At 38.2% G+C, this 12,599-nt stretch overlaps 1 protein-coding gene across 6 annotated transcripts in view; it reads right to left on the bottom strand.

The window, feature by feature from the left end:
* Positions 1 to 12,599, bottom strand: part of DOCK4 (dedicator of cytokinesis 4) — a 435,612-nt gene that overhangs the window by 199,362 nt on the left and 223,651 nt on the right. For all 6 annotated transcript variants that reach the window (XM_058528497.1, XM_058528508.1, XM_058528478.1 and 3 more), the window contains 3 exons: positions 8,476 to 8,557; positions 7,873 to 7,933; positions 3,303 to 3,435 (listed from right to left, as the gene is read on the bottom strand). In XM_058528497.1, coding sequence (XP_058384480.1) covers positions 3,303 to 3,435; positions 7,873 to 7,933; positions 8,476 to 8,557 — 276 coding nt within the window. The remainder of the gene's footprint in view (positions 1 to 3,302; positions 3,436 to 7,872; positions 7,934 to 8,475; positions 8,558 to 12,599) is intronic.

Raw genomic sequence — 12,599 nt, forward strand, 5'->3', positions numbered from 1 at the left:
CTGGCCAAGCAAAATGAAACTGAGGTTAACACAACTGGCACTGGCAAAAGGCTGGCAGGATTTACCAAAGGGTAGTTAATTTCCCACTTCTGGGCTGAAAGGCATCTCTCTGCCTTCTCACTCTCACAGACATCTCTACCTTGTTCTTTTAGCTCTCGTCACTTGCTAGCTCATGTTATCTTTGTTTACATGATATAGTTCATCTAGGAGACTCTTCAGTTTCTTGAGTTTTGGATCTAGGACTGGTTGATATCTGCGTCTCCCTCAGTACTCCGGACATTGTGGATGCTTAAAAAACATCAGATGCATGAATGAATGGATGGATGTCCCTCTGACTGGCAGCTCCTGATGGTTCCTAAATACCTGGGTCTGTTATCCCTCTTTACTGTCAGGACTCCACCAGTTAGGCCAGGGAGAGCCTCCCTCATCTGGACATGTTTGTAAATTCGCTACTATCTCCTATTAGCCACAAATGCTCCCTGCCAAGAGTCCTGACTATCAAGATTCTATACACTATCAATCAAGCTGTTCCATAGTACAGATTCCTTTTCCTAGTGATCTTGTCTGTAGCTGATAATTCACAATTTGCTTACATATTTATTTATTTCACCACCATAGGCTTTTCCAAGATGAATATGATGGAGGTTATTTTTGAGCCAGTTAACAGTAGGATACCAAACAGAACAGTGAATCTAGGAAGGCTGGAAAATTAAGATGAAATGAAACCATCCCACCTGTCCAGCTGTAAGACACCAAACTGCCATTTAGTACATCCTGCCTCCAGTTTCAGCTCAGTGGGGAAGGAGGAAAGATGGCTTGCTTCCTATTAGATAGTTAAGTGACTCTAGAATTCATGCTTTTAATCTACAAAACTCTAAACAAAATCAAAGTTCCTAACGTAGGTGACTGAAATATCTTCCAGACTCAGATGAGGTCCTTGTGACTGCTTTATATTTGAGTCCTAGACGGGCTGAGGATTTGGTCACCTTAACAAAGAGAAATTTCTTCGAAATTATTTGTAACTGGCACTTCCCTAAAATGTTTTACTAAACTCACCGTTCCTTCTTAATTTACAGTGACTGTTTTGACTGGCTAATATTCCTCTTGTAACAGCTTCATAATTTGCTGAACTGGCATTTTTAAGAGATCACTCTTCCAGCAAGAATAACCCAAAAGCTTATTTGATATTTATGAAAAAACAGACAATAAAAACCACAAAGAGCAGTACAATTTATTTTTATGAGAGCGAGTGTCTCCCATAAGTAGAGTTGGAATTCATGGGTCTTCTTTAGCTGGCTGCATAATCAAGGATGATGCATGCAACTGTTAGTTCCTCAGTTTTCCCAATGGCAAGATAAATATAACACTTGCTACCCACACCTGCCAAGACTACTCTAAGAAATGATGAGATTGTGTTTGTGAAGAACTTGGTTTACTTAAAAAGCAATGTCACACAACAGCATCATTATCACATTACCAGACAGTGGTGTGAAATAACACCGAGAAACATACAACCTGGAAACACGAGCGCTCAGGTTCTAAAGTCAGACAGTCTTGACTTCAAATCTAGTTCCTGTTCTTATTAGCCAGGAGACTTTGGGCAAGTTATTTAGCCTCTCTGTCTCCTTATGTGTAAAAGTGAACATCTGCTTCAAGGGTTTGTTATGAGGATAAAGTGACATGACACGTACGTGCAAAGTGTCTAACACAGTTCCTCGCACAACATTATAAGCACTGTGCGAGGTGGCCATTAGCATCAGTATTATTTCAAATAAATTATATTTTATGACCACCAGTAGAGTTTGGAAAGAGGATTATCATGGATTTAAGCCCAACTACTGAAACTGAGGGTTGCCATGTGATAAAGAGAGTAGCAAGTATTACTCTCCTCTAGATTCACCACAAAGTTTCAAGTTTAAAATCAAGGTCATTGATTTTATCCCTCTTAAAAGAGATAAAGAGAGTTTCCGGTCCTAAACCACAGGCTATATAGACAAATCTTTGTCAACTAATTAGCAAATGTGTGACACAGGTCCTGGGGGCACTGGGTGGAGAATGGATAAATCCATGAAATCCTGCAGCAATGGTCAAAAAGCAACTTGAAGTATATGCCCCACAGGCAGTGGGCCAGTTGTGTTACCTCCACATATGAAAAACTATCAACATCTATTGGATATATCAACTCGACCGCCAGAACATGAAACGAAAGCAAGCTGGCTCATGGAGGTGGTCAGTGGCGTGGTCCTCAAACCAGGAATGTGGAAAACCCCTCCCTCTCCCGCCTCACCCTCCATGGGTCTGCTCTGAGCATGTCGCTGTACGTCAGCTCTCAATTTCCAAACCTGTGGGGCGGTGCTCAGCGTGGGGTAATATAAAACCACGTGCATTTAAAAAGTCATTGAATTTAGGATTTGGAATACATTAAGTGATTTTCTTAGTGGAGTGTTACAGGGTGAACTGTGTCCCCCAAAAAAGATAATGTTGAAGTTCTAACCCCTAATATCTCAGAATGTGATCTTATTTGGAAATAGGGTCTTTACACAGGTAATCAAGTTAAAATTAGGTCAGTAGGGTGGACCCTAACCCAATATGACTATGTCCTTATAAAAAGTGGAAATTTGGACACAGCAATGGACACACACACAGGGAGAATGCCATGTGAAGATGAAGGCAGAGATCTGAGTGATGCATCTACAAATCATGGAACGCCAAAGACCACCAGCAAACCACCAGAAACTAGGAAAGAGAGGCAAAGAACAGATTCTCCCTCACAGCCCTCAGAAGGAACCAACCCTGCTGACACCTTGATCTAGGACTTCTAGCCTCCAGAACAGTGAGACAACAAATTTCTGTTACTTAAGCCTCCCTGTTTATGGTACTTTGTTATGGCAGCCCTAGCAATCTAACAATATATAAAGTAGGAGGGAAATCACTTGAACTTCTCTTTCCTAATTCTAATCAATTTACATTAAAATCTATTTCCATTTTCTAAGAACAAATTCACTCTCTGGGGATAAAGAAATGTTAGGGTTTTAAATTCACAGAGGAGATACTCTACACTGGACGGTTCAATCTATTGATGAACTATATTCTTTTGTTCTCAATTTCATAATCTCTCTGCCTGGCAAGTGGTAACTGCAGGCTCACTTGTAGCAAGTCTACAGATTACTGAGCTTTTGAGGAATGGCTCATAGACTCAACCCATCCCTTGCTCTTCTATTACCCATGTAAAGTAGCATCACCAGGTAGAATCCACACGTGCCTCTGTGCCCCTCAGCCCCCACCATGTGCGTGCTTCTTACATGTACACTTTCAGGATGAGGTCATCTTTAGTCTCTCCTGTCAGCAGGTCAGCAATGCTAAGAACCGCACAGCCAAAGGGTCGCCGGTACTGGACACTACAGGCATTCTTTTTTTCTCCTGTCCCCATTCGACCTGTCCAATTAAAAAGCAAACATGGCCCAAGGAGCCATTTGATTAGTGCATCTTAAATAGATACAGCTACAAGATAGGCCATATGAAATGTGACTGGGCCACGGAAAGGACACAGGTTTGGGGCAACAGGAGATGTTGCTTCAGTTCTGGACTCTCCTCTCCAACCACCTAGCTGGGTGACCTCGGGCTTACCTCTGGGCATCAGCTATTGTCTATCAAACAGGAAGACTAGAGCTGATCCAGCTGGGGAACCCTCTCCCCAAGGAATCGTGAAGGCACTCCACGAGGTTCACATTAATAAAGGTAGTAATGGTGCCTATTTTATTTTCCTATTTTTAAAAAATTCCATTTTTAAAAAACAATTTCAAATATTTCACCTTTGAAAGGAAGTAGTTTGAGATTCCCTGAAGGTATAGCAAGTAAGCACAGGTGACCAAATGACCCTGCCCTTTCCTGACCCAGGGCTCAGGCGGATGAGAACTCAGCCAATCGCTGAATCACCTGGGATGGTTTTCACTCTGACACAGTTTCAACTTGTTAACATTGTTATACATTTTTAAGTATGTCATTGAGATACTAGTTTAATTTATTATTGTATTTAATTACCAAGGGATTATTCTGAAGACAGAAAGCAGAAAGTATTCTGAAGCTGAAATATAACAAGTTAATGTGAGGAAAAATAACAAAAAAAAAATGTGCAAATCTGTTTCCCAGTGCTTGGCAACAGACCTGTAAGTTGTTTCCATCTGAGCGAAACTGTCCTATAGCCCATCTAGATGACTCTAACACTTGTCAATCCAACGTTAAATAGAAAAAAAGGGATGGCAATATCCAATTTGGCTTTCATTCATCAGTAATAAAGAAAAACTGCCTCTGCAATAAATCATTTTCCGGGAATGCTTACAAATAGCAGCCCAAAAACCTCTCGTTTATCAGGCAGAATGAAAACTAAAACATGGTCAAAATAAGTCAGCCGCTTTTTAGATGTGCACAACTTAAGAATTTCAAATATCATGTTTTCATGACCTGATGGTGTAATATGTGTCCAATTGTCAATCTATGTTTTAATATAAATTTCACCTGCAAATCAAACCTTTTATAATATCATATTTGAATCTGTCAACAAATCATACTTTTACTTACAGAATTGATTTAAACAAATTTAAAATTTTGATCACTTGTTAAATGGAAAAAAAAATCTAGTTTGTCTCTATTTTGAATATTATTACTGACTGTATTAGGATGAAATATATACTCCAATCTTTATTGATATCGTGATTTAAAATATAACTTTTTTCTCACTTAACCATTTCCTTATAAATCTAAGTTGATAAAGACAATAGAAAATTACAGAGTGGAGTATTTTACAGTTATTTAACATCACACGAGAAGTTTATGGGGCCAGCCCCGGTGGCCTAGTTCCGCTTCAGCAGCCTGGGTTCAGTTCCCAGGCACAGACCTACACCACTAGTCTGTCAGTGGCCATGCTGTCATGGCGGCTCACAAACCAAATAAAAAAGGGAGAAGACTGGCAGCAGATGTTAGCTAAGGGCGAATCTTTCTCAGCCAAAAAAAAAAAAAAAAATTTTTATTAGTTAAAAAAACGTAAAACAAAAAAAACCTGGAACTCTCAACAAGATTATTCCCAAGGACTCTTCTAGCTCTAAATTCCTAGGAGTTTATACAAGGCATCCTATTTTTTTCCAACCCCTTTAGCTAGAAGTGCACTAAAGAAAAAACTGTGGGTGCTTGGGGAGGACTGCAACATAGGGAAGATGGGAAAGTGTTCTCTCACAGCAACTTGAGGAGACTCTCCAGGGAGTTTTCCGTCCCTCTCTCTGACGGCTGTGAAGCATAACTCCCCAACCTCCACACCACTCACATCCTCAGACACCCAATTTTAAGTTTTCTTTCCCGGTTCTGTGGAAACCTTTGGTCTAATGACTGTACTGAAAAGACTAGTTGATGCCAGCCCTGGTGTTCCCAATTCTAGGATTAGTAAGGGTTCACAGTTAGGTCCAATTTCTAGGAAAACTGTCTAAGTAGGAATGAAGGTAGGAGTGGGGAAAGGTACAAATATTTAGCAACCAGCTAAAAGCCAAAAGGGGAGATACAGAGGTGGAAAGAGCAGGAGGATATGAAACTGTTTCTCTCTTTTTGCTTCCCTTCTTTCTAATCAAAGATCTGAGGTTAAATTCCAAGGTGAGGTGTTATTGCTCCTGCTCTCTGCAGCCAGTGAGGGTCAGCATGCCCTTTTCCTACTAAAGCAGGTACAAGGGACATTCTAGAAAAAGTAAGAAGTGTCTGCCCCTGAGAGACAGCAATCCTCCAACTCCTTAATTTCATTGCAGCAGACTAAGTCTTAACCCTTCTTAGAGTGTCTTACCTTAAATCTTATTTCTCCTCAAGGCTCAAAATGTCAAACCACTAAATGTGATCATTAGGCAAGTTTTTGCAGTAATCTCAAAGAAGTATTAATTTGACCAAAGCTTAGGGGAGGGGAGATTGGTAATTTTGATTCAACATTCATTCTGACAATTTAACTATCATAAAAATCTGAGTAAAAAATACAATCATTTATCAAACACCATGTATTTGAAAGGTAGCCCTTTAACGGGTAATATTACCGAAGCGGCTTCCTCGGCAATAACCCGGTGAGAGGAGGACAGTCACCCAGGCCACGGGCAAACAGGGTATGTAGTTGCTCTGCTGCGTGTGTTTCTACTACCAAAAACCTGTAGATAGCTTTTACAGAGTTCTGAAAGCAAAAGTGGTTTACTTTTTCTCTCAAAGCTGTAGAAGATTATATTCAAATTTTAGCAATGTTTACATGAAGAAATCCAAAACTATATGTTACATTAGCAATTGGTATTACACATTTGAATTAAAAAAAAAAAACCCACGAAGAATTACATAACAAACTGCACCCCTGCCATCTTGGGAACAGACAGAGGCTTTATCTCATAAATACACAGCAGCATGCATTCCAACTTGTCCAATATTTTCAAAGATCCTTTCCAAATTTTTTCCCACATATTCATTTATAAAAAGAAAATTAAAACAAAACCAAAGACAATTTATGTTGTTTTTTATTTCTACTGTCCCTCAAATATAAAAATAGCATAAAATGAAAACGGGTTTTCCGAACAGATTTTTATGAGAAAAAATAATAGAAAATCTATGTAGGAATGACAACATGTTTTATAGCCTCTCTTAGTGCACAGTGCGGTTATCATGAGCATAAAATAACAGACTATAAAAATAAAGATCGCTATGCAGGATTGCATGGAGAGAGATTACTATCCTGCAGAAGTATTCCCAAGCAAGTAATGTAGCACAGTTAGTGAAGAAGTGGGAATCAATTCCTAGTATCAGCTGGTTAGTTTTAACAGAAAAACTGTGTAGGCTACACCATTCTTTATTTTACCCAGTTCCTCTGCTATAAAATGCATGCCTTTAGAGGTATTTTGTGTGTAAAAACGGTGAACATATTCTGGCCTCATTGTGCAAGTTCATTGTTGAACACCCAAAGTGTGTTTTGCAAGATGTTAATAAATGTTACATTATATAAATGTTTCCACAGTCAAATCAAATGTGTGGAAAACTAGGACCAACAAAGTTGGATAGGCATTTTAATTTTTCCCTGTAGGTGTTCTCAGACCCTTTAATAAGCTAATGATATTATACAAATGAAGAGAATATACAGTCTTCAGTATTTCAGAACCCTTTTCTTATAGCACCTTGTGTAATAATGTTCTGCAGTATTCTGCACTGTAGAAAATATCAATTAGGGGCCAGGCCAGTGGCGCAAGCGGTTAAGCGTGCGAGCTCCGCTGCGGTGGCCCAGGGTTTGCCGGTTCGGATCTCGGGCGCGCATCGACGCACTGCTTGGCAAGCCATGCTGTGGCGGCGTCCCATATAAAGTGGAGGAAGATGGGCACGGATGTTAGCCCAGCGCCAGTCTTCCTCAGCGAAAAAAGAGGAGGATTGCCAGATGTTAGCACAGGGCTGATCTCCTCACAAAAAAAAAAAGAAAAAGAAAAGAAAATGTCAATTGGTGTAAAGTTTTCATAAACTTGTAGGAAATCCGGCTCCTAAAAGTGTAATTTATGCTATTAACAGAAATTAGAATTTAAAAAGACGAATACCAAATTTCTGAATCAAATATGTTTAGGGAGTCCAATAAAACAAAATGAAACACAATAAACTACCTAATGACCTATATGGAAAGAACACAAGATCTGTTCATGGTGGGTGAGGAGGTTGTATGTGAGTTTGGGCAGGCCAGGGAACAATTCCCCAATTCTGTGATTCTTGGATTCATATCTTGCTTTGACTTCTTTCTGATCCACATAGCAAACAAACACAACTACACAGAGACCTCTCAATGTCTCTTCTCCCTGCTTCTATCACCCTGACAACAGGTGTTGTACCTACCAATTCGGATAATGTGGACGGTGATATAGATGTCCCTTCTTAGCTCGCTGCTACCCAAATCCTACCAAAAAACAAAGTCTGGTTATTTTAGAACTCACAATGTGTGCAGAGCGTTTAAAGGACATAGCACATTATTTTCACAAATAACAGAAGAAAGACAAAGATGAACATGAATGTTCCTAATGGAATTTTTGTAGCAGAAGCATATAGTTCAAATCCCGTTCAAAAAATACCATTACAATCAACGTTACTGTAAGTCCACTAATGTTAAATAATACTTAAAAGAAAAGCTGATTCTTATTTCAATCTCTCACTCACTCTTTAAACATTTCTTAAGTACATATGTACTAAATGCCATGGGCCATCCTGAGCCCTATCACCCCTATCCTATGGCAATAGTGTAACAGGCTCTAGCATACACAAGGGAACAAAGGTGTGACTGTGAATGGTGGTATTCAGAATTCTGGGCATTACTATAATTTGTGTGGTATTTACATAGTTTAAGCAAATTCACTATGTTCTCTCACAACAATTTATTTCTCCTAAGTAACATAAAATACAATGGGAGGAATCCGCCTCCTGGATAAAACAAGATCCACTTACCACAAAGAGAGAGCAATGTCGTTCTGGTTTATCTGGGGCTTTGGGCAGCCCGTTTCTATTCAGCCTCAAGAAGAATCTCTCACTATAAAAGAAAAAAGTTTAATATTTTGAAAATCATTTACTATTTAAGGACTCATCACTTTTCTAGTTGCTCTTCATCCTAAGTTAAACTCAAAACTTATTAGGCTCTTCATTTGATATCAAATTGCTTATATCAATTAGGCGAGCACCCAAGACAACAGACATTTGCTTCACTTCTGATAAAAGCGGCAAAGTAGCAACTGCAAAAGTAGAAAACATAAATATACATGCAAACAAAAAATTTACTTTTAAGAGAATAGGTTTCCATAAGTGATATCATTGTTATTATTCTAAAAAGTAGAAAAAGTGCACTAAAAGAAAAAACATGATCTAACATGTTTTGGTGTTTGTATCTAAGATTTTTTTTCATATTTTGTGTCACAGTATTTAATTAACATCATACAAGGACACCATTCTGAGTGGTAACCATCCATTAGAAGGCTTAATATTTTATGGTCTTATAAATCTATAGTCCAAAGCACAAAAAGAGAGCCCAAGAAATGAAACTTGAATTTTCTTTGGTCCACAAAGGAATAGGAAACATCTAACTCTCCACAGAACTTGCATTTGAAAATACAGTGCCACCAAGATATAATGAAACACAAAATGATCAGGCACTAATTCAAGTCAATAAACACTTGTGGACACTATTTTAGATGCAAAGAAATGTGTTACAAAAAAATAAAGGGAATATAAACCCAAGAATAATTAATCTACCAGGTGCCAGGAGCTTCTGAATTTCAATATCCTGGTGCCTATGATACAATCAAATGGCTGCCTGTCTCAGGCACAGAACACACAGCTAACATTCACAGAACGTGAAAGTAGCAATGGTGTGGCCTGGTCAGTGTAGCTTCAGCCGAGGGAACAAGCAGGGAAAGGAGTAGAGGGCATTAGTAAGGCTCAGAACCTACCAAGTCTCTATGCTTATTCACTACTCGATCTTTGCCTTAAATAATGGCTCTGTCATCCAAAACCTCCCTTCTCCCATACAGGGGGGGAAAAGAGAACCAAAATCAGATCTCTAAGGAAGCATATGGATTTGAATTTATGGCTGTTTTGGAACATTTCTATTCTCTTTTGCAAGCTAAATCTAGATAGATATATTTAACAGATTCAACTACCTGGCTTGCCTTGTCTTTTTCTTATATTATGCCTATTCCTGACCTCTCATCAGAGAAAGGGCAACCAATACACATTTCTGTGGGATCATTTCCACATCTATTACCTATGTTTTTTTCCACAGAGTGGTGGCTGATGAGGCCTGAATGAAGAGAACATAAATTGCTGCGAGGATTCTCAAATGAAGCTAAAGGTCCCATATGATATAATTCTGAAGCAGAGGCTGGGAATCACAGATCCAACTGAGGATGCAGAGTTAAATTAATTTTAACCAATTGTCATTTACTATAATTCAAGGAAAAGGACTGTAAGCTCTCTTCACAGTGGAAGAAAATTCATTATTATTTCAATTTTAAGATATGTTAAAAGGAAATGTGCAAAAATTTATCTTGGGATAAATGAATTACATCTTAATCATATTATTAGTTAATTTTTTTTTTGAGAATTTACCATTTGATGGGCACTCTGCTAAGTTTACATGGATTAACTCATTTTATCCTAATTATACCCTTATGAAGGCAGTACTATTATTATGTCCATTTTCTAGACGGGCAAATTGAGTAATAGTAAATTGTTTTGCCCAAGATCACAAAGCTGGTGCGTGGCTGAGTAGAGATTCTACGCCATGTATTAATTCAAAACCCTCGCACTTCATTTGAATGATAAAACGTAAATTCTTTCTCTGCTTTACAGAAATATTGAGCAAATATTTTCAGAAAGTTGAGATAAGAGAGAAGTCATTCATCTGCCTGGGAAACCCACTGACTCAATCAAGCTTGGTCCCAAGCGCAGAGGGTAACTCTCCCAGCACCCTCTCTGGGCTAACAGGAATGAAAAAAGTGGCAATCTTGATTTAGCAGATTTCAAGGCAGTCCCTGGTTTGAAATTGTTCCTCGGTAGTTTTCTCAATGAAATATACCTAAAAAAATAATTTGGGAAATAAATTATTGTACTAGACAAATGCAAAACGCCAAAAAAGATTTAAGAACTTGGTTTTAGTTAGTCAAAACTCCTGGGATTTAAGACTGTTATTTGGTTTTGCTTCCTAGTCATCAGTCACCTACTAACATATAATGTTTATTGATTATATTTTAGCTCAAAACACAAGCAACGTGACCATTTTCCCCTCTCCTGTATCATGGACAGCATGCTATACTTTATATTTTTTGAGATGCACTTATGTTTGAGGTTCCTCTTTATTCCTACTAAAACATTTGAAATAAATTTCACTTTATCTTCTGACAGTCAGTCTAAAATGATGAATACCAGTAAGATTAATATACAAAAGTCAACAAGGCATTCTAAATATTAAAACCTTAACTTCAATAAATTTATTTATTTATTTATTTTTCCCCCAAAGCCCCAGTAGATAGTTGTATGTCATAGTTGCACATCCTTCTAGTTGCTGTATGTGGGACGCGGCCTCAGCATGGCCGGACAAGCGGTGCGTCGGTGCGTGCCCAGGATCCAAACCCAGGCCGCCAGCAGCGGAGCGCACGCACTTAACCGCTAAGCCACGGGGCCGGCCCAAAACCTTAACTTCGATACTGATATAAAATACTATTCCATATTCGCAAGTTTCATCAATATTCTGGTAAAACAATGTTTCCTAATGTATTCTACTTTAGAAAGAGATTCCTTTTGCTCTGTCACTATTTTAATTTCACTAGTCTAGACAGAATCCTGATTATGCAAGTATTACACTATATCATATCCTGTTTCAGAAAGACTATCAATATATACTAAGCCAATGACATATCCCTTAGCTTAAGCATGCCTTAAGGGGGAGATAAAAATAGACTGAAGATGGGTACTATGGAGAAATGTCATATGCAATTTTTTAAAAACCAGACTTCTTTTAAAAGGAAAAAGAAAATCTTTGTTGCCAATTTAAAAAAAAATCTTTTTTATTCATTTGGTGACAAGTTGTTGTTAGACAAAATCAATTTCTCTTCAGCTCTGGTGAAACTACAACTACTTAATCAGCAAATGGTTTCAGAGAAAAGACCCATAGCAACGCACTTCAGAATCCTGGGATTACAAATAAATACACACCCACACTCTCACACACGTTTGAAGAATACCAAAATGTATGCCTTCAAGGTCGGGGAAAAACTGAACAAGGCAATGATATTCCATTCTGGCACATCTTCTAAGATTCTCTCACAAACTTTTGTGGCCACATGTAATGGTCTTTTCAACTCTCTGTTTTAAGTCAAAGGGTGGCAGCTCTGATCAAAAAACAAAACTAGTTTTTGTGAATTTAAAAAGCATCCTTTTACAAAATGTGCATATCTCCATCATATCATTTACACCTTTTTTCCTAATCATAAGAGGTTCATGTGTTTCTTTCTATTACATTGTGAGTAACTAGAGTACAGGCCCATGACGACTAACCTTTACATCCCCAGCTGCTAACCAATAATTTGGTACTTCCTTAGTGTTTAATTAAAGATTGAACAAATACAATCTTTCAGGAAAAAAATACAACAAACTCCAAATAACTGGGAAGATTTAACTCCCTCCCAACCTTCTCTCTCTTCTCCATAATGTTCTTCACTTTATGAGAAGGAAATATACAAAATTCTCCAAAGAGACTTATCAATCAATAGTGCCTTGCCAGACTTGAGATGTGAGAGTCATCTAATTAACTTCAGGGCATCTCCAGATTCTAGATCACGCCATGTAACTCTGTTCCCCATGCATGTTTTATATCTTTATTATACTAAGCATATGGCAATGGAAAAATCTACAATGACATAATATGTTTTCAAATGAGAATATTGCCTCCTTCTTCATCACCAAAGACTGAATAAGCAAATAAAACACTTAGAGAAACACCGAGAAACGAGAGTTGATATTATTACTAGCAGAGAAAAATCATCATTTGACTCCCCCTATACCGCCATGTTCTCCCAGAG

Source organism: Diceros bicornis, chromosome 3 (genome assembly GCF_020826845.1).
Source record: "Diceros bicornis minor isolate mBicDic1 chromosome 3, mDicBic1.mat.cur, whole genome shotgun sequence".
NCBI classification, from domain to species: Eukaryota; Metazoa; Chordata; class Mammalia; order Perissodactyla; family Rhinocerotidae; genus Diceros; species Diceros bicornis.